The sequence below is a fragment of the Loxodonta africana genome, chromosome 19, assembly GCF_030014295.1.
Source record: "Loxodonta africana isolate mLoxAfr1 chromosome 19, mLoxAfr1.hap2, whole genome shotgun sequence".
NCBI classification, from domain to species: domain Eukaryota; kingdom Metazoa; phylum Chordata; class Mammalia; order Proboscidea; family Elephantidae; genus Loxodonta; species Loxodonta africana.
In genome coordinates, this window is record NC_087360.1 from 63,038,251 (window position 1) to 63,065,634 (window position 27,384).

The 27,384-nt window shown below is 49.9% G+C and overlaps 1 protein-coding gene across 4 annotated transcripts in view; it reads right to left on the bottom strand.

Annotated features, from left to right (window-relative positions):
• The window catches only part of ADGRA2 (adhesion G protein-coupled receptor A2), a 45,254-nt gene extending 30,663 nt beyond the window's left edge, over positions 1 to 14,591 (bottom strand). For 2 of the 4 annotated variants that reach the window (XM_064272815.1, XM_003412538.4), the window contains exon 1: positions 14,220 to 14,590. In XM_064272815.1, the coding sequence (XP_064128885.1) occupies positions 14,220 to 14,482 (263 nt within the window). In that variant the 5' untranslated portion in view covers positions 14,483 to 14,590. Of the gene's footprint in view, positions 1 to 14,219 lie in introns of all 4 variants that reach the window. The other 2 variants (XM_064272817.1, XM_064272816.1) reach the window with 2 other exon arrangements.
• Positions 14,592 to 27,384: the final 12,793 nt, after the last annotated feature.

The following is a 27,384-nucleotide window of genomic DNA, read 5'->3' on the forward strand; positions in this document are numbered from 1 at the left end:
TGTTAAATCATAATCTTGTCAGTTTTTAGGGCCTGTGAAGGTCTCGTTCAGGCCTTGGTGGGGCTGGGGTGACCACCTCAGTGGTGACGAGCTCCCAGTGGTGTGTATACTACCTGACTTTAAATCAAAGCCTGCCTCACCCAATTCCCAGTTTATTCCCTTCATACCTCCTCAGAGTTTCAGGTTCGGAGGTTGCTTTAAATGTCTAAGAAGGAGAGAGGACCCCTCAGTATCCTTAGGAATGCCAGAGAAGGGTTCTAAAATGTTAGGAGGAAGAGCGGAGAAAGGGGATCTAATTCAGCCTCCCACCCACCCAAGGATCTCTCCCAGACATTATCCCCCCTGGTCAGGGGTGAGAAAAGACTAGAAACACTGATGGGGTGGGGTGCATGGGGAGACGATGTATGTATAGGATAGAGGAGCAGGGCTCCCAGATGATCACGGCCCCATCTACAAAGCGGGGAGCCTGGGGACATTAATTTTCAAACTTGACTAATGTATGGACCCATGTTAATGGGAAAAAAAAGAACCGTCTTATTTCCTGGGAATAGATCTAAAATATAATATATAATGAAATAACAATAAATATAATGAAATGTAAAACCAAAAGGGAAGAACACCCTGAGCATTTCTCCAGTTGAAGGAACTGAAGAAAAAATTCAAGCCTTGAGTTGCAATTTTGAAGGATTCTATAGGCAAAAAATTGAATGACAAAGGAAGCATCAAAACAAGATGGAAGGAACACAGAGTCACTGTACCAAAAAGAATTGGTCAACGTTCAACCATTTCAGGAGGTAGCATATGATCAAGAACGTATGGTATTGAAAGAAGAAGTCCAAGTTGCACTGAAGGCACTGGTGAAAAACAACAAAAATCAAACCCACTGCCGACGACTTGATTTTGCCTCATAGTGACCCCATAAAGTTTCCAAGGCTATAAATCGTTATAGAAGCAGATTGCCATCTTTTTCTCCTGTGGAGCTGCTGGTGGTTTCTAATTGCTGACCTTTTGATTAGCAGTCGAGAGCTTTAACCATTGTGCCACCAGGGGTCCTTGGTGAAAACCAAGGCTCCAGGAATTGACAGAGTTTCAACTGAGATGTTTCAACAAACGAATATAACGCTGGAAGCGCTCACTCATCTATACAAAGAAATTTGAAAGACAGCTACCTGGCCAACTGACTGGAAAAGATCCATACACGAAGCTATTCCAAAGAAAGGTGATCCAAAGGACTGCAGAAATTATTAAACAATATCATTAATATCACACCCAAGTAAAATTTTGCTGAAGATCATTCAAATATGGTTGCAACGGTATATTGACAAGGAACTGCCAGAAATTCAAGCAAGACTTAGAAGAGGATGTGGAATGAGGGATATCATTGCTCACGTCAGATGGATTTTGGCTGAAAGCAGAGAATACAAGAAAGATGTTTACCTGTGTTTTATTGACTATGCAAAGGCATTCAACTGTGTCGATCATTTTAGTAATGAAATTATGAAAAACATTGTGAAGAATGGGAATTCCAGAACACTTAATTGTGCTCATGAGGAACCTATACATGGACCAAGAGGCAGTTGTTTGAACAGAACAAGGGGATACTGCATGGTTTAAAATCAGGAAAAGGGTGTGTCAGGGCTGTATCCTTTCACCATACATATTTAATCTATACGCTGAGCAAATAATCTGAGAATCTGGACTATGAAGAAGAATGAAGCATCAGGATTGGAGGAAGACTCATTAACAACCTGTGATATGCAGATGGCACAACGTTGCTTACTGAAAGGGAAGAGGACTTGAAGCATTTACTGATGAAGATCAAAGACCACAGCCTTGAGTATGGATTATACCTCAACATAAAGGAAACAAAAATCCTCACAAGTGGACTCATAAGCAAAATCATGAAAAATGGAGAAAATATTGAAGTTGTCAAGGATTTCATTTTACTTGGATCTACTGCATTGGGCAAATCAGCTGCAGAAGACCTCTTTTAAAGGGTTAAAAAGCAAAGATGTCGCCTTGAGGACTAAGGTGTGTCTGACCCAAGCCATGGTACTTTCAATCACCTCATATACGACATGAAAGCTGGACAATGAATAAAGAAGACCGAAGAAGAATTGATGCATTTGAATTATGGTGCTCACAAAGAATCTTGAATATACCATGGACTTCTAGAAGAACAAATTTGTCTTGGAAGTACAGCCAGCGTGCTCCTTGGAACTGAGGATGGTGAGACTCCATTTCACGTACCTTGGACACATTATCAGGACAGACCAGTCCCTAGAGAAGGATGTCATGCTTGGTAAAGTAGAGGGTCAGTGGAAAAGAGGAAGACCCTCAATGAGATGGACTGACACAGTGGCTGCAACAGTGGGCTCAAACATAGCAATGATTGTGAGGACGGCACAGGACCCGGCAGTGTTTCCTTCTGTTGTACCCAGGGTGGCTATGAGTCAGAGCCGGCTCCAAGGCACCTAACAACGACAATGACACCATATCTGAAGACTCCGGTTTGAGAAACATCAACTTTAGAAACAAAAATCTCACATTATGAAAATGTCTTTTGAATGAAAATTATCTCTACAAAACGTTATTATGAAAAAAAAAAATTTAAGATGATTGAAGTAAAAAGAGAAAATTAAAAAATTCCCAAATTCCCAAGTCACCAAAATTAAAACCTAGGATCTCAGTTTGAGAACCCTGCCCAGAGACATCCCGAGATGGTGCTGGGTGTTGAGGGTAGATACCCCACCCCACCTTCCCCAGACTCTTTAACCTTTAACCCTTTGACCTCTTTCACATACTCCAGATTTTTTAACCCAGAGCTGGCCAGTAGAAATACAATGTGAGCCACATATGTAATCTAAAAATTTCTAGTAGCCACATTTTTAAAAAGTTAAAAAAAAAATTGTTTTTAACATTTTTTCTTATCCAAAATACTATCATTTCAATATTTACTCAATGTTCAAAAACCATTAATGAGAGATTTTTCTTTTCTTTTTTTACTATAAGTCTTTGATATCTGGTTTGTATTCTACTCTTCTAAAACCAAAAACCAAACCCGTTGCCGTTGACTTGATTCAGACGCGTGGCAAGCCTAGCACGTCTCAAATCAGACCAACCACATTACAAGTGCCCTAGAGCCAAGTGTGGCTGGTGGCTCCCATATTCGCTGGTGCAGCCTTAACCCTTATCCAGTCTCCTTGCAGCCAGCATCTCCCCAGAAGCCTGGGTTGCTTGAGAGATACTAAGGCAACAGGTGTGTGTGTGTGTGTTGGGTAGGAGCGGAGCAAAAGATCAGCGGACCTGCCCCTGAATGGGCAGGGAGAAGCCTCTGGCCTAGAACAACTTATTTCTTGGTCTGGCTTCAGGGCCAGCTCCCAGCCTTGTCCCATCCCCCAGTGTCCTGACCCCAGACCTCATGCTGGCCAGGGCCTCTCTGAAGGCAGACTCTGTGTGTGTGCTGGGAGGAGAGGGCGGAGCATGGGTGGGGGGTCATCTGCAGCCCACACTTCCGGCTTGACTAGCTGCCCCCCTGCACAAACTCCAGCCCTGATAGTCTTGAATTGAAACTTATTCCTTGTACAGAGAACATATCCCTGGTCCCCCACCCTAGAACCCGCTCACAAAAGCAGGGCCACCAGGCAAATAGCTTTTTATCCTTCTCCTCCAATGGGCCCCCTTCTTGACGCATTTCCAGTTCTTGGACAGACTTTGGGCAGGTATCACTCTGTGATTCAAGTCCCTAAATACCCAGAATTAGGTCTTTTAGCTTTAACCATCTGAATAGTTTTGAGGAAATTTTCTTTAGACCTGGATTATTCTGAGCTGGCCTCGGTTGTCTTTGTCCATTCAGGTTTCCTGATATGCCCCCTTGTGGGTCTGGTCGGGGCGGGCAATGATTTTGTGACGGAAAGTACTTGGGTTTGTTTTTTTTCTTTTATGAGTAGGTAAGAAGCTGGCAGTTAGGGGCTGTTAACGGGGTGGATGAAGACACACACACATATACACACACACACAAGAGAGCCCCAGAGCCTAATCCAATGGGAAGAAAAACGTTCCCACCGCTCTAGGCTGTCTCATGGGAGGAAAACAGACCGGGCAGCCACAAAAATTGGGCAGAAAAGGAGGGAAACTCGGCCCCACAGTTCCATCCAGCCATCATGGACATGGTGCCAGCCTTGGCTCTCTTTAACAGCCCCTAGACAGACAGCACCTCAGCCTGCACCATCCTCTCACCCTACAACCACACAGGGAGTCAGGTGGGCTTCCTTCCCAACTGTGCTAACCCTGCCCCACACAGCTCGGCTTGCCCAGCCTAGCATCCTGAGGTTCTCTCTCCCTTTCCTCCCTTCCTCCCCTCCTGCTTGCCTGGCTTCAAGCCTTTTGTGGGAAGAGGGGCCAATCCCTGGAGTCCCCTGTTCTCTACTCCAGAGTTTGAAATCTGGCCAAGGAGAGGGGGCACATGGGGTCCATTCCAGAACTCTCTCCCGGCTGGGGTCCTATTTTAGGGAAGAGAAGCAAGCAGAGTTACCACTAATGAGGCTGGAGGCCAAGGGAACGAGTGGCTGGCGTCTGTAAGAGGCCCTGTGGCCTCTGGGCAGCCGCAGGAACTCACCAGATACCACCCCAACATCAAAGATGACCCTGTAGTAGTCACGTGGGCACTGCCCTGTGGGGCGAGGAGCCAGCACATGCCTGAACCAAATGGCTCTCACATGGGCAGGAAAATTCGTACATGTCAGACCATTGCCCACCTCCACACACACACACAGAGGCAACAACCACATCACCCTCTCCGTGGACACAGGATCTACCCTGTCCAGGAGTCAGATCCTCCGAGTCTCAGTGAGTTCAGGCCATCCCTGGGGCTCTCTTGTTTAGGAAGGCCCCATCTCCAACACTGCTGTTGGTGGCTTGGCAGCGACTTAGGGAAACAATCAGCGATGGGGAGGAGGGGGGTCTGCTTGCTCATAACAAAAAAGACCTGAAGTCCATAACCCACCCTGAATGGCTCAGGTCAAACTGGAGCCCCCAGCCCTGCCTGCAGGCTCAGTGCCAAGGGCCTTCGAGCATTTCCAGGGCCCACAAAGGCATCTGAAACCTAAAAGATAATTACTGTCTCTAAAACATTAAAATTAATTAATAAACACTTACTTAAATAAAGATTAAAATTAATAAATACTTCACATAACTACCAAATGTAATGCAATGTAGCAATAATTATTATATTTAATGAAGGATGTGGGTGCATTTTAGTATGGTTGCTATGACAATAACCAAACCAGCTGCAGTCCAGTTGATTCAGACTCATGGCGGCCCCATGGGTACAGAGGAGAACCATGCTCCATAGGGTTTTCAAGGCTGTGACCTTTCAGAAGCAGATCACCGGGCCTTACTTCTCAGGCACGTCTGAGTGGGTTTGAACTGCCAACCATTTGGTTAGTAGTCCAGCACTTAACTCTTTGCTTTACCCAGGGACTTCTAATATGACAATAGTGTTGTTGTTAGTTGCTGTCAAGTCAGTTCTGACTCATGATGGCCCCGTGGATGCAGACTAGAACTGGGCTCCATAGAGTTTTCAAGGCTGTGAACTTTCGGAAGCAGATCTTTTGAGGTGTCCCTGGGTGGGTTCAAACCACGAACTTTTCAGTGAGTGCTTAACTGTTTGCTCCACCGAGGGATTTCTGATATGGCAATCCAAAAACCGGTTGCTGTTCAGTTGATTCCGACTTACAGTGACTGAGTTGGAATTGACTTGACGGCACTGGGTTGTCTGGGATAGGATCACTATAGGATACAACTGCCCCATAGGGTTTCCAAGGAGCGGTGGTGGATTCGAAGTGCCAATCCTTTTGTTAGCAGCCGAACATTTAACCACTGCACCGCCAGGGCCCCCAGAAGTGAGAATGGCTATGGGCCACAGGCCCTGCTTTGACACATACCCTCAGGCTAAAGGTCACTCCTCTGTGCCTTCTCTTCCCTTCAAAGCTGCCCTTCACGTCCACTTAGGCTGACTGCAGGGGACATCAATGTTGGAGAAGGCAGGCAAGGTGTTTTGCTCACTCCATTATTTCCCTATTGTTCCTTCCCTTAACTGGAAGCCTGACCAGTCAACCTTGAACACCTACTGGTTCTGGAAAGAGACCCAGGTGGGGGGTTCCTTCTGCCAGCTTTAGAGGTCACATCCTGAGATTGCCCTGAACTCAGCCTTGAAGCTGGACCATCCAGGCAGGGCCTGAGGCTAAGGCCAAGAGAGAAAACACTCTTGCAGTGGCTTCAACCCACAGGGCCTGCATGTCTCCTTTTCTCTAACCTTCCCTCTCTACAAGGGCATGTCTTGGGGTGAGCAGGTAGGAACAAGAAATTGGGGCTGGGGTGGGAGAGGACTGACCGAGCAAGTCTGTGGCCTTGGAATTGAACCTGGAGGCAGAAGCCTAAGAAAAGATGCTACAGGTGTTTATGGTGGGTGGTAGGTGTGGAGTGATGAAAATTTTGGGGCCCCTTTTCTCTAGCTATACATGTGGACCTTGTCGGATGGAATACACAGGAGTCAAGTCGACCACATTTGTGGGAAGATGATGGAGAAGCTCAATATCATCAGTCAGAACAAGGCCAGGGGCTGACTGCAAAACAGACCATCAATTGCTCATATGCAAGTTCAAGTTAAAGCTCCTTAGCTTGAGCACATGGAATAGGGTCTGCTATAATCACTCACACTCATTCATTCATTCGTTCTTCAAACTTACACTAAACACCTAAGTATCAGTACTACAAAGGTAAATGAGACATGGTCTCTCTACAAATTTCTTATCACGGAAGATGGAGGGAGGTGTGGCAGATCAGAAGGATAGAATCTCTCTATGTGTGTATGTCTGTGTATACCTGATTTGAACAAGGTGGGAAGTAACCCCCATCCACCTTACATACTTCGTCCACACACAGCCTAAAATTCCACCACTGGGGAGCCAACCTTTATGGGTGAAGAAAGGAAGCCTCTTCTTAAATACAAACAGACCAGAAAGGATTAATCCGTTAACAGTCTTTTATACCCAATTATTTTTTTATAAATTAGTCCTTCAGATGTTCCTCCCCAGAAGTTTTCTGTGGAAGTCCTGAGGCCCTGATCTTTGTCATTTCCCTTGGGTATTTTTGGTCACTATTTAACCCTTCCACTCTTATGGGATGGGAGTTTCCATGATGAGACCGTAAGGCCTGTAAGGGCCAGGACTGGGTCTCTCACCCTCTGGTATGGGGCTAGGATATATGGTAAATACTGGCTGGTGAACAGATGGGTATCTGGGGCAGAGCTCCAGGGAAAGTGGGGGGAGTCAGTGGATGGAGATTTTGCTGCTGAACTCTGGGTTCTCCCAAGTCAAGGGACAGATCCCTTCCCCCTCCAATGCCCCAACACGACTCTCCCCCATCAGTCCTGGAAGCTTACTCCTGACACCCAGGAGTACCCAGCCCTGTTCTAGCTAAGCTGGCTCCACAGGACAGTCTTTCTGGAACACCTGTCCCATACGATTCACATAGCCCTTAAGCTGTCTGTGGTGCAGAAGAGAGAGGGAACACGTAGAAGAACACTTTAGAGACCATGAGCTTCCCATTTCCTGGGTCAATCTGATTTCAAATACTCGGTTGGTACAGCGATTTTGTATAGTGGTCCCCCTAAGCACACCTGTACTTGGAAGGCTATTGTTGGGCCATGTGGGGGAAACTGGGTTAGTGTGATACCACTGGCCTTTCCCAAGGACTGGCTGGTTGGTCAGCATGGGAAGAGGAATTGGATCTGCCTGTCTGCTGAGAGCTGTGTTGTATAGGGCTCTGTCCCTCTTGGGATGGGAGCAGGTTGTGGATATCCACTGGGTGGGCAACTCTTCCCCAAAACTTCCAGCACCATGTGTCTCCATTTTGCTTCAACAAACACAGTCACCACGAGCTGAGCAGACAGGTGAAGTCCCTGAGGTCCCTGATACTTGGGGCAGTGTTACTGTTCGGGACCCAGAATGACTGGGTGGTAGAGCCTCCAAAAGGCCTGAAAAGCTCCAATGTCTTCAAATCTCTGTCCTACTTTCTACCCTTCTTCTCCTTTCTAAGATGTGGCTCCTTTTGTTGGCCTTGCCTCAGTGTATGCACCTGCAAGATGGCAGACACAACTGGGAGTCAGGGGTCCTGAGGTCTAGTGGTGGTTGTCTGACCAGGAGCTGTGTGGCCTTGGGCAGGTCAGGACCTCCGGGTCTCAGCTTCCTTCTCAATAAAAGATGGGGCTGGACTGGTACTCCCACCCTTTATATTTGATGGCCTTTCCCATCATGGGTATAGAGTCTCCTGAAGCCTGAAGTCTTAGTTTCTGCCTCACCACCCCACACAGCTCCCAGCAAGGCAAGGAGCCCTTGGGGCAGGAGGGCCTCTCAGACCTTCCCTTCCCTTTCCAGCTGGGAGATGTCTGGCCCTTCCAATTCAGGCAGGAACTCCCCCCTCAAGCTGCACTCCCCCATCCTCCGTGACAGATTGGTTCCCCTGCCCCTCACCTGGCCCCATCCATCTTGCACACCGCCTTGCTCCCCCATCCTGCCCTTCCCTGGCTCCCAGGGGAAAACTGAAGCAATGCCTGGGAGAACCAATTCCAGGGAGGCTGGCCAAGTCAGCTACATTCTACAATTTCTCTTCCCCCCTCCCCCTTTCCTGCCCCTTCCGACCCAGTCCTAAAAGCTAAGGAATGTTCTGGAGTTTGGGAAGGATGGGGGCCCAGAGGAGGGAGGAAGGGGAGGTGGCAGCTTCGTCCTGTCAGTGTCTGAGCTCTAAATAGAACAGAGCGGCTGGGCTGGGGGAATGAAAATAAACAGCCCCTTCAAGCAGCCCCTTCCTAGCAGTTACCGGATTTTCCCTCTAATTCCTCAGCCCAGGGCCCTTTCCCTTCTCCCTCCTCCCCTGGCTTTCTGTCAGGTCCCAGGAGTCAAAGGGGCAGTCTAGGGCCTCAAGGGTGATGAGAGCTAGGGGTCCTGTCCAGGCTGTGTGGTATTTGGGAACTCACTGCCCCTCTCTGGGCTTTGGTGAGGAAATCAGCCACTGAGTAGGAAGAACGGATCAACTCAGAGGTGGCTGGAACTTTTTCTCCCTCAGAAAAGAGTTCTTATCCCAATGAGTCCCATGTGGGTTAAACTTAGAAACACTCTCTCTTTTTAAAAACATGACCTCCAAATTTAATGGTCAATTTATGGTTAGGTTCAGATTACACTGGTTTGCCTGAGCTTTTAGGGGAAATTCTCAGACTCACCTCCAGGACTAGAAGGTACTTCTCGCTCGACCCCCTAGTGAGAGAGGAGTCATCCATGGTAGCTAGCAGGAAGGGACGTCTTTGGGGTTCCGGAGCCACTGAGTTCATGCACATGCTCTGAATAAGTCAGGCTGAAAAACCCATTCTGGGGCCTGGACCCACTTGAGGGTGAATTATATGTGCCGCCTTTGGAGGTCAGTGTGATGGCATTTCCAGCCTCTTTAGTACAATGAGGGCTCAACCAGTGAGGCACCCCGCCCCCCACCAGGGCTCTGCTCACTGTCTAATGTGTTCCCTAACACAGGACCATGGACCCTAATATCATACACAAGAGGAAGCCCTAAGGGTGGTAGGTTCCCAAGGACCCCAAGAAGAGGCTGACCAAATCCCTGGAACCTGAGCTGGCTGCCTCCAGCTCCTCAAGTAGATAGGTGGAAAGAGTCAGGGAGAGACTTGGATTTCCTCTGAGGCCCCTCACGCCTCACCTCCCACAGACTGGCTGGGGGTCTGGAAGCCCAACCGGGAATGTTGCAGCTGAGACCCTTATACCTGCTGGGAGGGTGAGGGGGTGTGTTGAAGGCTTCTTCTCACCTTCTGTCTCCAGCCTCTTCCCTCTTTTCTTCCCCTCTTTCTCTTCACTCTCTCTCCCCCTCCCCCCTCCTCTCCCTCACAAAAGCTCTCTGTACACAGCCACTTCCTCTGGCTGCTGTCTCTGAGCCCAGACGTTATGAGAACCATATGGGGGAAAGAGGGTGGACTGAAGGGGGTGGGGGAAGCCAGCGTGGGCCCGCCCCTCCAGCCAGCATCTTTCCATTCTCCTCAGGCTGTTGTATGGTGGTTGCACACTTTGCTCCAAACTCCCCTAACTGGACCCTGGTGGCTGACTGAGGGCTACTGAGGTGAAGGCCCAGGCCAGACTTCAAGTCTAGAAGCAGGAGGGATCTCTGGGGCTCAAGGACAATTTCCCTGAGGCTGGAGGACAGCTCTTCTCCTATCCCTGCCCAACCTTGCCCTACAATACTCCTGAAGACCACCAAATTCACAGCAAAAGAACCCACCCAGTTCTAAGCACATCTGTGTAGCAAACAGCCCCTTCTTCCCTATGTGGGCAGCTGATGTAGTGGGCAACGCCCCTCCTCCCCGAAATGCTATTTGGAGTGACCAGTCCCATGCCCGCCCCCCTCTCCACCCGGCCTTGGAATGTCCCCAGGGCAGAAGTATCTGGGTCTTGCTGGGAAGGAACCAGGTTTTTTAATACCGCTTTTGTGTCCATTGAGCCCCAAGTCCAGCCAGGTGAACCGGAAGTCCTTCGCATGTGAGGATTCTGAAGAGAACCCAACCAACTAATCCTAACTCTGGCCCCAGCTAGTTGTGTGACTATTATTAGCAAGGCAGTGTCCCTCTTCCAGCCTCAGTTTACCCAGCTGGAAGATGTAGGGGGCTGGACTTGCTGATCTCTAAGGCCCTTTACCGAGGTACAGACGTTCTAGGAATTTATGACAGGAGGCTGGTCGCCTCTGTAGAGGCTGCTCAGATATCCTGGGAGGTCCTCATAGTAGATTTCCTCCTGGAGTTATTTATTATCAGTCCCTTCCTAGAATTCTTTATTCCCAGGTCCCTTCCCCCTCATTCTAACTCCCAGAGCTGAGGACCAGAGGGCAGGCCCATCAGCTTCTGTTCTACTTTTCCCTCCCACACCCAGGTTCTCCCTGTAATAAGCCATCCACCAAAGGGATCTTTCCCCTCAGGGGAGGCCCATAAAGGCTCCTGCTCTGTACAGGCGCATTTGAGCCCAGAGCTGTCTTGCCCACCTCACTATAGACTGGGCTGTGAGACTAGGGGGTGGGTTGGGAACAGATGGATCAGGAAGGAAGCCAGGAGTTCTGCTTTCCTGGAAAAAGGGCAAATGAAAACCCATTAAAGAAAAAATAGCAAAGGGCGGGGAAAGGGGCTATGCAGTCTATAAAAACAGCCGGCAGAAGTTGAGATAATAGGGTGGAGTGGAGGAAGGGTTTTTCAATGAGGTAAACAGGACTGTTCAGAGTTGCCTTAAACAGCTTGGGCACCTTCTTGAGCAGACTGTTGTAGGCTCTTGCAGACACAGACCTTATTATCTAGCACTTTCTTTGCCTGAACATTTCCCAGCCCTTAGCGTCTAGGTTTCTCCAGTCGGAGTCCTGAGGCCCCTGCAGCCCAGCATCCCAGGGTCTGCAGCAGGGGGCCGTGGGAAGGGTACCGGGACCCGGTGGCTCAATCCGGAGGACTCTTAATTTGAGAGAAGCATGCTTCTCAATGGAAATGTGGTAGGGAGGAGGAGGGTAAACCCATAATTTCAAATCTATTGGTTCAAGTCCTCTGTTTGTACAAGGTGACAAGCTAAAAAATGATAAGGAGAATTTGTGTTAGAAAAAAAAGATAAGATTAAGGGGGCAGAGTTAGGGAGGGTGAGGCTGAACATTTAGGAGACTTTCATGCTCTTAGCTGCTTGCTTTGCTGTCAGCCTGAAGCATCAGTCCCTTCCCAGGCCTTCTTTCTTTCTCCCTCAAGATGCATGTTAGGGTGGGGATAGGTGTGCTGGAGGGACTGAGCCCTGAGAGGAAAGAATCCTTGACCAGCTTGTGCTGAAAAGGAACCTGGACTCTTTTCCCTTCAGAAGCCAGATAGTGGGGAGCCTGGTCTTTGAGACCTGCCCATTTTTGTGAAGCCTATGGGTGGGGACCCTGGTGGCATAATGGTTAAAAACTACACTGTAAATCAAAAGGTGGGCAGTTCGAATTCATCAGGTGCTCCTTGGAAACCCTATGGGGCAATTCTACTGTCCTATAGGGTCACTAGGGGTCGGAATTGACTCAATGGCAACAGTTTTTTTTTTTTTTTAATGGGTGGGGAGAGCCTAAGAAACATGCCTGTGTCTGGGGATTCAGGGACACTTCAGGCTAGTGGTGAAGCAGGCTTCCAGGGCTTCCTTGCCCTTGCCCACCCGCTGTCCCTGAAGGTATACACAGCCAGGCTCAGGGCACTGTTGCTTTAGTAGGTACCTCTGACCACAGTCAGGGACCTGGGAGGAAAGGGCGGCCTTTCCGGACGAAGAGGGCTTGGGATATGGAAGGTAAGCAAGGAGTTACAGTTGCTGTAACCCTGTCACAACATATTCTCACCCAGAGTTGGCCCCACTCTCCTCCTTGGAATGGCATGGAAGGGAATTAGCCATGGCTGGAAAGCATTAGTTGCCAAATCATTCTAAGATGTACTGCAAAACCACCTTTCTATTTTTTTTTTCCCCTTCTTTCCTTCAATATGTTAGGATTCCCTAATCCCGACAAGCAGACACAGAAAGTTTACCGCATATTGGGGGAGCATCATACGTGTGTGAGCACAGCCACTGATCATGTGCACACAGACGCGTGCGCGCACACTCACACACACACATACCCTTCTCAGAGCTGAGTTATCATTGTGCAGCTGGGACCCACACAGACACCGGCTCAGCTATTCCAGACGGCAAGTATGTTTCTTCTCCAGCACTGAGTGGGCTGGGGAATGCCCGGGCCTGCCTGGACTCTTAAACACCAGTGGACACTCAAAGGGAATGAGCAGCTCCAGCCGCCTTCCCAGGTCATTGCCGTATCCTTGCGCTACAGAGAGGCGGCAGAGAGCAGACACACCGCCTCTGCTCCCATAACACACACACACACACACACACACACACACACACACACACACACAACCCCAGCTGAGGAAAATGCAGGCCAGGCGGCCAACGTCAGAGGCTGACCAGTCGTGTCCTGTCAGGAAGCGGCCAGCCTCGGAACTCACCCAACCAGAGGCGTTACTGTATTGTTCTGGACACAAGCGGATAGACTGTGAGCCAGCTCCAACTCCAGGCAAAGGGTGGTGGGGAAAGGTTGCCACTGGGGTCAGGAGGACGGGGAAGGGGAAGCTGCTGGCAGACTGGATCCTGCATAGGAAAGGCAGGGGCACCGCTAGGGCCGGACCCTCACTCCACAGCGTGAATGAAGCTCCGAGCACGTGGTCAGCCCAGGAAATCGCTGCAGTGGAGAAGGGTCCCTAATTCTCTAGGACTTCAGACCCTCATTGAGGACGCTTGGGGTCGGGTTGGGGAGCAGCGGTGCTTCTGGCCAACAATAAGGCCCTGGCTGGGGTGGGAGCTGGGATCACAGAAGGAGGCCAGGAGGCACTCTCCTTCCTCGCAGCCAGGTTTCTTTCTTCACAATCTTTGCGCGAAGTCAATTGAAAAACACCCAAAGCTTGCTTTATGTCCAGGGGAGGGAAAGAAGGGAGAGGAATGCAGTACTCTGCCCAGAGCTCAGTTCGCAAATGCGCGCAGCGGGCAACGGGCCCAAAAGGAATCGAGAGGCCCGGGTCTCATTCCGGCCAGAAGCGCCCGCATCCCTGGCAGTGACTTTTCCGAGCCCACCCTCTCGCCTGACCTATGGAGACAGGCTGGAAGCGGGGTTGGCACACCCCGGGTCAGGTGGGGCGCCCCCAACCGGCGGGCCTCCTTCAACCCGTCCCGGGACGCGTCCGCTCTGGTCACGGTCTGTTCTGAGCCTTTCCCTTCCCACCCCACCTCAGGTCCCAGAACCCCGCAACCCCAGCTCAGGATGGAAACTTAAGGGGCATAGGCATCCCGCCAGCACGCATTCCATTTCACCTGTGCAGGTGAGTGGGCGCCCGCGATGCCCCTCTCCGTGAAGCCGCGGCTCCCCGGAAGAACTTGCCTTCCTCCATACTCAGGCAGGGCCAATCTCTCGCCTACTTCCACAAGCCTCCCTTCTGGGCGCCTGGACTCGGGCCCGTCCTAGAGTCTCCGAAGTGATGGCATCGCCCCCTTCGCCCTATCCTCCCTGTCTCTCCTCTGTCTCCGTTCGTCCCCCACGTCGGAGCTGCGGCCGAAGTGGCTGCGTAGGGTACTCACAGGGTCACGGTGCCATTAGGCAGAAGGCTGGGCTCGGGAGGCTCCGGGAGGTCCCCGCCGCCACACACCACCCTCCTGCGCGCAGGGTTAGGGGCGCCGCTGCCAAGTCCCTTGTGCCGCTCGCCTGAGCACTTGCAGCTGAGGATGGGCACCGGGCAGCCCGGCGCACCCCGGGTCTCGGGCGCTAGGAGCAGTAGCCACGGCAGCAGCGGCAGCAGCAGACGCGCGGGCGCCCCCCGCATCCTGCGTCCCCCGGCGCCCATCAGCCCATCGCCCCGCGGGGACCGACAGCGCTGGGGCCGGGCTGCGCGCCGCCGGGAGGGACCCGGGCTTGCGGGTGCGTGCTCAGCGGGCACCCGGGGCGCCCGAGCGCGGGGCGGGGGGCCCGGGGCGGAGGCAAGCCCTGGGGTCCCCCCCGCCGCGCCCCGGGGGCATGTCCGGCGAGCGCCCCGGCGGGGAGGACGCGGGCGCGGCTGTCAGCGCAGCCCGGGCGGTCCCCGGCGGCGCGGCCCGAGTCTGAGCTCGGTGCCGGCGGGCGGGTGGAGGCCGGGCCCCTCGGCGTCGTCGGCTGGCTCTGCGCTGGGCTGGGACCTAGCGGATCGCGCCGGGCTCCTGCTGCCGCCGCCGCCGCCGCTCCGTGCCATGGATGGAGGCAGCTCCGCGCCGCGCAGCTCCGGCTGCCTGTGCCCCCGCCCGCCCTCCGGAGAGGGCGCCCTCCCCTCACCGCCCCGTCGGTCCGCGAGGCCCTAGCGCCTCCCGATACGCAGCCAGGCTGCCGCCCTTCTCCGAGCCTGCTGGGAGCTCCGCAAGTCCCCTGCACCCGCCTGAACCTGGACTCCTTCTCCCTCCTACCCGCATTGCCCCTGGCCAGGGCGCTTCCTCTCCACAACCCACCTAAGACCTGTAAACCAACCACCATCACCTTCCTCCAAACCCTTTCTTGCTCTTCTCGCTTGCTCCCTAATCCTTCTGGACCTTTCATTGACCTGTGGGCTTGACCGGAGATGCCTCCGTGTTTTGGGCAGAGATTTGCTCACTGCTCTGGGGTCGCTGAGCCTCCACTTCTTTGGCCCCTAAAATGATGGTCCAGTTTGGAATCTAGTCTTCCCTCGAATGGGGAAGCTGCCCTTAGGCTGCGATTGAGGCCACCGCCGAAGGATACAGCCAGACACTAAGGAGTCAGCAGACCCTCCTCCACTTCGGGTGACCTCTCCCAGCAGGGCGTGCTTGTCATTCAGTCAAGGAGGGGTCAAAGGCCAAGGCAATCATGGCTAGATCTGGCCTCCCACCTTTTCTACACCCCAGGGTGTGTGTGTGTGTGTGTGTGAAGAGCACTGTACTGTGAGTCAGGAGACCCCCATTCTAGACTCAGCTCTGCTTCTCATTCACTGCCAGACTTTGGACATAGCCCCTAACATCCTGAGTTATCTAGTCTCTGGGGTCGAAAGGGAAACCCTGGTAGCATAGGGGTTAAAAGCTACGGCTGCTAACCAGAAGGTCAGCGAATGGAATCCACCAGCCGCTCCTTGGAAACCCTATGGGGGAGTTCTACTCTATCCTATAGGGTCACCATGAGTCGGAATCGACTTGAGGGCAATGGGTTTGGTTTTTTGGGGGGGATCAAAAGGGGGCCCTGCCTGCCTCCAAGTGTATGAATGTAAATTGTGGCCTGGGAATGAATGAATGCCAGAGAGAATTGTTGTTAGTTGCTGTTGAGTCATTCAGACCAATGGGGACCCCATGTGTGCCAAGTAGAACAGTGCCATAGGGTTTTCAAGGCCGTGACCTTTCAGAAGCAGATCACCAGGCCTATATTCCAAGGTGCCCCTGTGTGGGTTCCAACTGCCAACCTTTAGGCGATAGTAGAGTGTTTAACCGTCTATGTCACCCAGTGCACTCGCTTTTCATACGCAAAGGACTGGTGGCTTTGGGCAGGGTTTGACCTTGACAGCTGGGGATGAGCGTGAAAATTGCCTGTGGGTTTTTGATGGAGCCCTGGTGGAGCAGTGGTTAAGAGCTTGGCTGCTAATCAAAATGTTGGCAGTTTGAGTCTACCAGCCACTATGAGTTGGAATTGACTTGAGGACAGTGGGTTTAATGCAAGGTATGATAGTTAAGCACTGGTGGTATGATAGTTAAGCACTCATCTGCTAACCGAAAGGTCGAAGGTATGAACCCATACAGCAGTTCCTTGGGAGAAAAGCCCTGGCAATCTGCTCCCATAAAGATTACAGCCTGGGAAATCCTATGGGGCACTTCTACTCTCCTATAGGGTCACTGGGAATTGGAACAACAACAATGCAAGATAGGAATGGGGCTGAGGACATAGGAAAAAGAGAAATGAGTCCCAGTGTGTCTGCCTCCTCGGTTTCTCCATGGAGGCTGATCTTTCTGCCACTTGATAGAGCCTTTGCTGCTGAGGAGTGGGCTACCAGGGTTCTCGTTCCCCATCCTTCAGTGCAGCACCAAAGTGGTTCCAAAGGTGGGCACTGCCTTCTTTCTGTGATCTTGATCCCACTGGTCAGTGTGATGACTTTTCCAGTTACCTCACTGGGGCCTGTCAGCCAAGTCCCCCTCACTGCTTTGCCAAGAAGTAGCCTCTCTTCCTTGCCTGTTGGTGGCAGACACTGGGCCCAGACACTGGCCTCTTCACTTTCCTTCCCTGGCTCCAGAAATCTCTCCCATTTGCGGGCTCTGGTTCCTTGAACTTCCAAAGATAAATAAATAGTGATTGCGAATGGAGGAAGAGTGAAGGGGAATGGATTCCCCCAGCAGGAGCCCTTGGCAGGCAGGCAGACAGGCAGCCTGAGACTGCATTCCTCAGGAAAAGGTCTGAGAATGGGAGCAGCAAGCACAGCCCACAGGCAGGGATCTGCCTAGCCAACCCTTCTGTTCACAGGCAAGGAAAACTTCTCAGAGAGGTCAAGCCTCTAGCCTGGGTCACATAGGTTTCTGTGGTTTCCTTTTGCTACATGAAGGCACTCAAGGTCTAGAAAGGAATTCTACTGCAATATCCAATATGATGGAGCCCTGGTGGCACAGCGGTTAAGAGCTCGGCTGCTAACTAAAAGGTTGGCAGCTCAAATCCACCAGCTGCCCCTTGGAAACCCTGTGGGGCAGTACTGCTCTGTCTATAGGGTCACTATGAGTCAGAATCGACTTGATGGCAACAGGTTTTGTTTTGTTTTGTTTTGTTGCACCCAATCTCAGGTGGAATAGGGACCAAATGACATTTAATGAAAGAATACTTCCCCACAGGTGGGAACGATATGCTTGGTGGAAACATTTACAAAACTTTATCTTGTCAGTCATGACCTTTGGCGTCTATACCCACCCAGGGAGGTAAATGGGGCAGAGGTCACATTCCCATTTTTTGGGCATGGATGAGGAAACTGAGTCACTGAGAAGGAAAGAGCCTGGAGCCTGGGGATAGGAACTCACCTTCTGATTCCTTTTTTTGAAAGTATGTGTGTTTTATTTTTGACCAATGAAATTTATGCTAAATAAGCTTTGGGAGTCTTGATAAGTAAAAAACTCCCTGAGATTAATCTATTTTGTATATTGTAGGATGCTTTTAATAATGAAAAGAATGGGTCCCAAGTTTATCAACTTCAGTAGTAGAATTTTTATATGCCTCATTGTCCAGAAAATAGGGCACGCTTGTCCAATTATAAATTATTTATTTGATGCGATTTTAACTCATTCCAAATAAACTGCTTCCATGTCATATTACACACAGCACAGGTAACCAGTTGCCATTGAGTAGGCTCCGGCTCATGGTGACCTCACATGTTCCGACTCCTTTTAAAGTGCTCTTTTCTCTGAGTTATTCAAATCCTTTAACATAGGAAGCTTCTTGGTTATCTGTCTCCAGGGTTCAGGGATGAGTGAGTTGCCTAGATCAAAATCTTTTGTGCCTTTGCTGGGTACTAGGAAGTCTGTTTGAGAGGGAAAGAAGACTCGATTTAGTTCTTGACCTCAGGAACGCTGGCTAGAGAGCCTGACAAAGACACACTGGTATTGCGTGATAAGCTCTTTAATGGAGGTACGGATGAGGCTGAATTAATTTTGACTCGAGCTAGGGAGAGGGGGTGTCTTAGTTACCTAGTGCTGCCATATCACAAATACCACAAGAACGCGGTTTAAAGAATAGAAATTTATTTTCTCACAGTTCGGGAGGCTAGAAGTCCAAATTCAGGACGTGGCTCTAAAGGGAGGGGCTTCCTTATCTATTTCAGCTTCCAGTAGCTGCCAGCAATCCTTGGCGTTCCTGGGCTTGTGGATACATCTGTCTCTGTTATCTGTCTTCCTCTTACCTCTGTGTCTATTCTGCTTTTTAAAAATAACTAAGAAGTGATTAGGCTTAGAGCCCACCCTACACTGGTATAAGCTTGTTAACATAACAAAAGAAAACTCCCCTATTTCCAAATAAGGTCACAGGTACAGAGGTTAGGATTTCAACACATATTTTGGGTGACACAAATTCAGTCTATAACAGGGGGCTTACCAAAAGTTTTAGTCCGATATAGGGCTGAAGTGTAACTTGTCTGACTCTACCAGACCTTATCCCTAAAGAGTCTAGGAGCTCACACCCACTATTCATTCCCCTGCTGACCCATCCCCTCCTTGTCAGTTTGGCCCCACACCAAGGAGTGGCTGGAGCCTCTTGCTTTATTAGCAAGAGCTGAGGGTGGCAGGTGGGGCAATTATGAAGTGGGCAGTGACCTCCTCCTTCTCCTGGCAAGGCTCCCCCTCAGGAGACCAGAGCTACCGCTGGAGGACCCACACAGAAGGAATGCTAATACCAATCGAGTGCTCATTACATGCCAGGTGCTTGTTTAATATTTTACAAGAATTAGCTCACTTAATACTCACAATGGGGTGAGGATGATTGTTTTAACAGACAGGAAAATGAAATGTGAAGAGGTGCCTTAACAATAAATTGCCCAAGGGCATACAGCTAGTGAGTAATAGAGTCAGGATTTGAACTCAGGAACTCTGGCACCAGGGTCCAAATTTCTAACCACTTTCTAGGGTGAGAAAGGGCTCTCAACAATTGCCCCAAGAGTTTCACTTCCCCTTGTGGTTTTTTTGCTTTGATTCCCTGGCCCTCTCTGAGGCAAACCTTTAAAGACATCTACTTTCAAACCATAGTTGGTAGTAGAGCCAGGATTCTGTTCCCTTATTCTCCTAACAGAGTCATGGAAATCAGGAAATTTCCAAAGGAGCTTCACCACTAAGCTAGAAGAGACGAAGTGGTGGATGAAGAGTATCTGAAGACTACAAATAGGCCTTGTACAGGTATGAGAGACTCCAGTGGCTAACCTCTCCTAGCTCCAGGCCCATTCTCTTCCACAGTCTGTCTGAGGGCCCATTTGGGAGTTCACCTGTAATTCTTAGGTTTTCTAACGCCCTTGTGTGCCTCGCTGCCTTTCAGAGGCAGGATCTTAACAACACAGACCTGGGACAGCTGTGGATGAGATAAAAAGCTGTGGATGAAATATTGGGCCATAATAAGACGGATAATGCGAAGGTGACATTTCTCCAGGACTCCATTAGCTTAGAAAGACCCAGTGGAAGCACGGAGCCTGTGCCCCCACCCGCCACCCGCCCTCCACTCCCTCACCTTTCTCTTGGGATGGCTCTACTAAGCAGAACTCTGATCTCTCTTGCCGTCTTCCCAAGGATGGATTACCCAATAAGCAAGATATGCAGTACTTAATTGTGCTTACTTACTAATCTGTAGTGCACAATTTTGCCTCATATGCATGTGAAAACTGGACAATGAATAAGGAAGACCGAATTACTGTCTTGGTAAAGAACCTTGAATAAGCTGTGGACTGCCAGGAAGAACGAATAAGTCTGTCTTGGAAGAAGTACAGCCAGAGTGCTCCTTGGAATCAAGAATGGCAAGACTTCATCTCACATGCTTTGGACATGTTATCAGGAGGGACCAAGTCTCTGGAGAAGGACATCATGCTTGGTAAGGTAGAACCAAAAAAAAAAAAAAAACCCAAAACCGTTGCCCTCGAGTCAATTCTGATTTTTAGTGACCCTATAGGACAGGGTAGAACTGCCCCATAGAGTTTCCAAAGAGTGCCTGGTGGATTTGACTGCCAACTTTCCAAAGAGCGCCTGGTGGATTTGACTGCCAACTTTCCAAAGAGCGCCTGGTGGATCTGACTGCCAACGTAACCACTATACCACGAGGGTAAAGTAGAAGGTGAGTGAATAAAAAAAAGACCTGTGACGAGATGGGTTGACACAGTGGCTGCAACAATGGGCTCAAACTTAGCAATGATTGTGAAGATGGATCAGGGCTAGGCAGTGTTTTGTTCTGTTGTACACAGGATTGCTATGAGTTGGAACTGACTTGATGGCACCTAACGAAAACAGCAACATGTATAAAGAGATTTATCTCAAGGAAATAGCTCACACAGTTGTGAAATACTTTCTTTTGATGCTTCCTGAATTGTTCAGTCAAGAGACTGTCAGTTTGTCGTTTTTTTTTGTGGAGGCTGTTAAGTTCCAAATCTGTGGGTCAGGTGTCAGGTTGGAGGCTTCTTCTTACTCACGTGGTTGCAAAGACTGACAAACCCCAAATCAGCAGGTCAGGTGGAAGGCTGCTGGCTGACAGGGTTTGGGGAGCTGGTGAATTCCAAGATCTGTAAATAATTCGAGAAGCTGGACTATATGAAGAAGAACGCAGCACCAGGGTTGGAGGAAAATTCGTTATCAACCTGCATTATGCAGATGACACAACCTTGTTTGCTGAAAGTGAAGAAGATTTGAAGCACTTACTGATGAAGACCAAAGACTACATACAGCCTTGAGTATGGATTACACCTCAACATAAAGAAAACAAAAATCCTTATAATAGGACCAATAAGCAACATCATGATAGATGGAGAAAAGATTGATGTTGTCAAGGATTTCATTTCACTTGGATCCACAATCAACACCCATGGAAGCAGCAGTTAAGAAATCAAGAGATGCTTTGCATTGGGCAAATCTGCTGCAAAGGACCCCTTTAAAGTGTTGAAAAGCAAAGATGTCACCTTGAAGACTAAGGTGCACCTGACCCCAGCCATGGTATTTTCAATCGCATCACGTGCATGCAAAAGCTGGACAATGAATAAGGAAGACCAAAGAAGAATTGATTCACTGGAATTATGATGTCAATGAATATTTTTATTTTATTTTTTTTATTATACTTTAGATGAAGGTTTACATAACAAACTAGTTTCTCATCAAACAGTTAGTACACACATTGTTATAAGACATTGGTTAACAACCCCACAACATGTCAACACTCTCCCTTCTCAGCCCTGGGTTGCCTATTACCAGCTCAACAAAGAATATTGAATACACCATGGACTTCTAGAAGAACAAACAAGTCTGTCTTGTAAGAAGTACTGCCAGAATGTTCCTTAGAAGTGAGGATGGCAAGACTTTGTCTTAGGTACTTTCAGCTTTTTATCAGGAGGGACCAGTCCTTGGAGAAGGACGTAACACTTGGTAAGGTAGAGGGTCAACAAATAGTGGAGACATTCATCTAACTCATTCAACAAAGTGTTACTGACGTCTTAGTCATTTATTTAGACGGTATTTACTGAGCATCTACTATGTGCCAGATACTGTTGCAGGCACTGAAGAAGTAGCAGTGAGCCCAAAGAGCATCCGTGGCTTCATGGAGCTAAGATTATAACAAAGTGAGACAGACAACACACAAACAATAAATGTATATAATATGGTCAGTGGGGGATGAGATCAACAATGCAAAATTAAGCAGGGTAAAGAATGATGGGGAAGGCCCCTCTGGCAAGCGGCATTTGAGCAGAGTTCTCAAGGAACGAGGAAGCAGGACATATGGGTTTTAGGGGACAGAGCATTCTGTGCAGAAGGAGCAGCAAGTGGCAGCAAGGTGGGAGATTACTTGAGTGTTTAAGGAGGAGGAAGGAGGTTGAGGTGGTTGGAGTGGAGTGAATGAGAGGGAGAGAAATACCAGCTGAGTCACAATGCCTTTTGACCTCATGTCCAGATCATGCAGGGCCTTGAGGATCATAGGAAGGACTTGGGCTTTTATTCTGAACAAGAAGAGAAATCATTAGAGAGTTTGGAAAGAGGAATATCTGATTTCAATTAGCTTTTAAATCATCTCTCTGGCTCCTATGTGGGACAAGTAGGGGAAGCAGGAAGAGAGCTAAGAGGCCAGTGCAACAGTTCCATCCAGGAATCTTGGACTAAGGAAGGGTTGGAGGTGGTAAAGAGGAGTTGGATCTGGCTGGGATATGTTTTGAAAGAGACAACCTGGATTTCCTGACACACTGCAAATTGGGTATGAGAACAATTTGTCAAAATTGACCCCTGGGTGTTTGGTTTAAGCTGTGAGAAGAATGGAATAGCCATTTACTAAGAGTCGGAATTGACTCGATGGCACTGGGTTGGGTAAGATGCAGAAGACACAGGAAGGGTAAGATTTGGAAGGAAATCGAGAGTTTGGTCAGTCACTCTGCTAGGTGCTGAGAATACAGTGATAAACAGAAAAGTCATGGCCTCTGCTCTCATGGGGTTTGGAGTCCAGTAGGGTAGGCAGTTATTGAACAAATAAGCACATATACCACTCTATAGTATTGCAAATTGTGATAAGTGTTGTGGAGGAAAGGGGGCCATTAGAAAGAATAGTGGGGACAGAGGGCCCCTAGTTTCCACTGGGGATCAGAAAGGCCTCTGAGGAGGCGATGGCCAAGTTGAGACCTGAAGGATAAACAGGCACTAGCCACCAGAGGAGGTGGGATGGGAGCAGTGGTGTGGTTCAGTTGTAGATCAATGGTGGTTCAGTGGTAGAATTCTCACCTTCCATGTAGGAGACCCACGTTTGGCTCCTGGCCCCAGGCGTAGCCACCACTATCCGTCAGTGGAGGCTTGAGTGTTGCTATGATGCTAAACAGGTTTCGGCAGAGCTCCCAGACTAATAGGCCTGGTGATCTACCTCTGAAAATCAGCCAATGGTAACCCTACGGATCACAGCGGTCTGATTTTGTTGTTCATGGGGTCGCCGTGAATTAGAGGGTGACGCAACAGCTCCTGATGACGACAACAACCTCATAAAGACCAAAAAACAAAACAAAACAAAACAAAAACCCAAACCTGTGGCTGTTGTGTGGATTCCAGCTCATAGAGACTGTATAGCACAGAGTAAAACTGCCCCAAAGAGTTGCCAAGGAGCACCTGGTGAATTCAAACTGCGGACCTTTTAGTTAGCAGCGGTAGCACTTAACCACTACCCCACCAGGGTGCCCCAAAAGCCTCACATGTGGCTGTTATTCTCTTCTCTTATGGATGAGGACGCTGGAACTCAGAGAGGTTAATAACTTGGGCAGGGTCACTCAGGGGGAGAGCTGGGGCCCTGGCCCTCCTGATGCCCCCTCCCCATGTTACCTTGCGCTGTCCTGGGCAGGTGTGGGCAGAGATGAATGTGTTGTCCTCTTTGTTCTCGGGAAAAAGAACCAAGTTTGGCCTTTGGTATCTGGTTTCTGAAAATAGCCCAAGCAATTAAGGTGTTCTTTGCCGTTCCAAAATAGCCAGGCAATTTTTGAATGAGAAACTAACTTGTACTGTAAATTTTTACCTAAAGCACAATAAATTTAAAACAAACAAAAGACCAAAATAGCCAGGCCAGTAGAGGCTACGCAAGCCCCACACCTGTGGAAGTAATTTCCAGAAGGGAGGGGGACAAGATGCAGTCATGAATTTTCATTGATTGAATTGGTCATAATCATACGCTAAGGACCCAGTCATGCATATTCATTGAGGCCCCAATGACTAAGGGGCCCTGGACCTTGGAACTCTCCCTGGGGCTTCTGGGATTGGTGAGAACATTCATACGTGGGACTGAGGAGAAAGGAAAAGCAGCCTTGTGTTGGGACTTCTCCCTGACCTTGCTTATGTGTCTCCTCCCTTGTAACCTTTCTGGTTATAATAGGGTAACTGTAAGCACAGGTAATGATGTTGATGTGTGCCATTCTGACTCACAGAGACCCTACAGGACAGCATAGCAATTCCCCATAGGGTTTCCTAGGCTGTAATCTTTATAGGAACAGATTGCCAGGTCTTTTCTCCCACGCCATTAGTGGGCTTGAACAGCCCACCTTTTGGTTAGCAGAAAGTGCTTAACTGATAGTCTCTGAATTTTGTGAGCTGTTACAGAGAATTAATGAACCACAGGGGCAATGAACTCTGGCAGGACGGAGTCCATTTATGCAGACCCAGCTCTGGGAGGCTGCAGGGGCAGTTGATGAAGAAGGGTAGAGTCCTTCTAGTTTATGACCTGGTCCTGGGGGACTAGAGGGGGTGAGGGAGGGAGACCTGCTGGTCTGAAGTGCAGGGAGTTGTGCAGACTCCTGAGCCTGAAGCTAGTCCCCAGTGACCTGGCCCAGGGTGGGGATGAGGTCTAACCCCAGATGGTTCGGGTCAGAGAGAGAAATTGCCACGGAAGTGGCTGGCGACGAGGTGTGGCGATGTAGGCAGGCGAGACTTGTATCCGTTTCCAGCTGGGAACTGGATTCATGCTGACCCTTGCCACGCGGTTAGTGATGAAGGTGGGGTTTGCCCACCTCGCCCGTTCTGTAGTGATGCGTCCTCGCACCTCCCCAACCCAGAGCGGAGACTCACACATCCTGTGCACGCTCACACCACTCGGAGCACCTGAGTCAGCGCTGAAGAAAACAGAAGCGGAGAAAGTTGCAGCCGGAGAAGTAGGCAATGACACAGACAAGCCTGGAGTTTGGGGTCATCCCCAGGACACTGGGCCAGGTGGGGGCTGGGGAAGGTGAGGGGTGGGCGTGTGGCAGAGAGTCTGAGGTGGAGGCAAACCTCAAAAGTTCGTCCAGAGCGGAGCCTGCTTCCAGCCCTCACCACTATTTGAAAAAATTATTTTTATCAAAGTAATACATGCGGATGGTTAAAAAAAAAAATGGAACCGCGCGGAAGAACTTTTAATGAAAAGCCATAGTCCCGATTCTGCCCCCCCGGAGGCCAGGCAGCTGCTTTTAACCATTCCTTTGCGTTCCTTGTTGCTGTTTGTTGAAGCAGCCACCGAAGGAGGCTTAGTACCTACCCTGAGCCATCTACTCTGTCGCCTGGTGGTTTTCCAAACCTGGCTTTCAGGAGGTTCCCCTTGCAACTCCCCAGCAGGGCCAGGCTGCTCTCAGAGCCGTAGGCTGGCCGGAGATTTCCAAGCCAGATTCTCTGGGTCACTGTCGCTCTCTCCCAGCACCACCGCCGCCCTCCCCACGGGTCACTCCAGCTGATGTGGAGGGTGTGGGAAGCCCCTCCAGCCGGGCCCGAGCCTCAGTAACGCCCTCATTAACACACAGCTGAGGCTGATTAGCAGCCTGGCAGGGTGGATTTTTCTTTTAATTTGCTGGACAGATTCCCTTTGCCTGGGAACCATGATCCCCTTCGGCAGCTGTCTTCCTGGTGCCTAGCTGGGTCATGGGGGGTTTTGGGGGCTGGTCCTTTTGGGTTTGTCTCTCCTGTTTCTTTTCCTTTCTCCTCTGTCTCCCTGCTTTTCTTTCTCTGTCTTTCTGCCTCCTCCTTTCTCTCTCTCTGGCTTCAGGGTGCTGTGTATTCACTCTTGAAGGTAAAGGTCAGGCTCTGTGCAGGGGGCTGTGGGCTCTATTTCCTAAGACCTTTGTGTGCCAGCAGGCCTGTGGTTGCAGAGGGGGAGGTCGGGAGAAAGAGTGGCGACAGGAGCCCTCTCCCTGGGCCCATGAGGGAGTGTGGCTGTGTTGCTGGAGTCTGGGAGGGCGTGTGAGCCAGAGTATCTAGTTTTGGTTTCACTCTGGGTTGATTTTGCTGCTTTTATGCCTTAGTCTTCAGCTAAGTTTTTCAAGTTATGGGAAGCTGAAGGAAAGGCTTGGGTGTCCATGCTTGGCCAGCATGCTGAGTTAGCCTCATTTTATCAGCTATAATCAGAGAGAGACCCAAGTCTTGGGAACTTGGAGCTTTGGTTGTCCCACCCTTCTTGGAGGGTCCCCCTTCCTCCTCAGCCTTAGAGGGTCATATTTCATTTATTTAGGAAGCCAGCAGTTTTTCTGAAGGTCCTTATCTGCTCTGTCCATCAAAGCTCCACCCCTTTTCTCCATGGAGATTCAGACTCTAAAGTCCAAGGGAGCAGGGTCCATGGAATGGCTGCCCACATTTACTGAGTTTTTACTCCGTGCCACCGGCATTATCATATTCCATCTTCACAACAATGCTAGGAGGCGGTGGCTCTGAATATCACTTTTTACAGATGAGGAAATGGAGGCACTCAGAAGGTTAAGTATCTGGCCTAAGGTCATTTGGCTGTAAGGAAGAGATTTGAGATTCCAGTGCAGACAGCCTGACTGCGAGAGAGACTGTGCTCTGAAACATGTGCGCGCGCGCGTGCTGGCGTTGGGGAGGGTCCACTTGGTCTCACTCCCTTCTGTGCTGTAGCAGCAGCTCCCCATCCCCAGCACAGGCCACAGACTTTGACTCCTGCAATTCACCTTCCTATAAGCATGTTGTCAAACTTGCTGCATAAAGTCCTTTTGATGACTGGGCTCCTTAAGTGGACACAGTGAGAGCCCTGTTCCCTGTTTCCCACCCCTTGCCCCAGGCTCTGGGCCTCGACTCAGAGGGCCAAACAGCACCGGCTGCCAAGAGGGCCTGGGCCCCCGCAGGTGAGCAGAGCCACACAGAGACAGTAAACAGTACAGAGGCACACACTCAGGCTCAGAGGCAAGCCCGTGATGGGTCAGAAAGAGGCACACACAGAGATGCCTGTGAAGACTCACGTCCTGAGAGAGGAAGAAGGTGGCACATAGAGACCTACACCTTCTAGTTACAAGGCTGGGGCGTGGAAAGAACCACACACAGACAGAACCATCTCCCGGCCCCGAGCATTCCACCAAGGGGCTGCCCTCTTGTCAGCGAAGGCCCCCAAAATCTGTTGGGCTGCTGGAAATTACTGCCCCATCCAATGGAGCTGATCAAAGTGGAAAAGCAAAATGTGCCCATTTTAGGGTTCTTCCTGTCACCAGTGGTTTGTGGGAAAAGGGTAATGAGGGTGATCGGAAAGACAGAGATAGGATACAGAGAAGAAAAAGAGAGAGAGACAGTTGGGCTCCCAAATGGA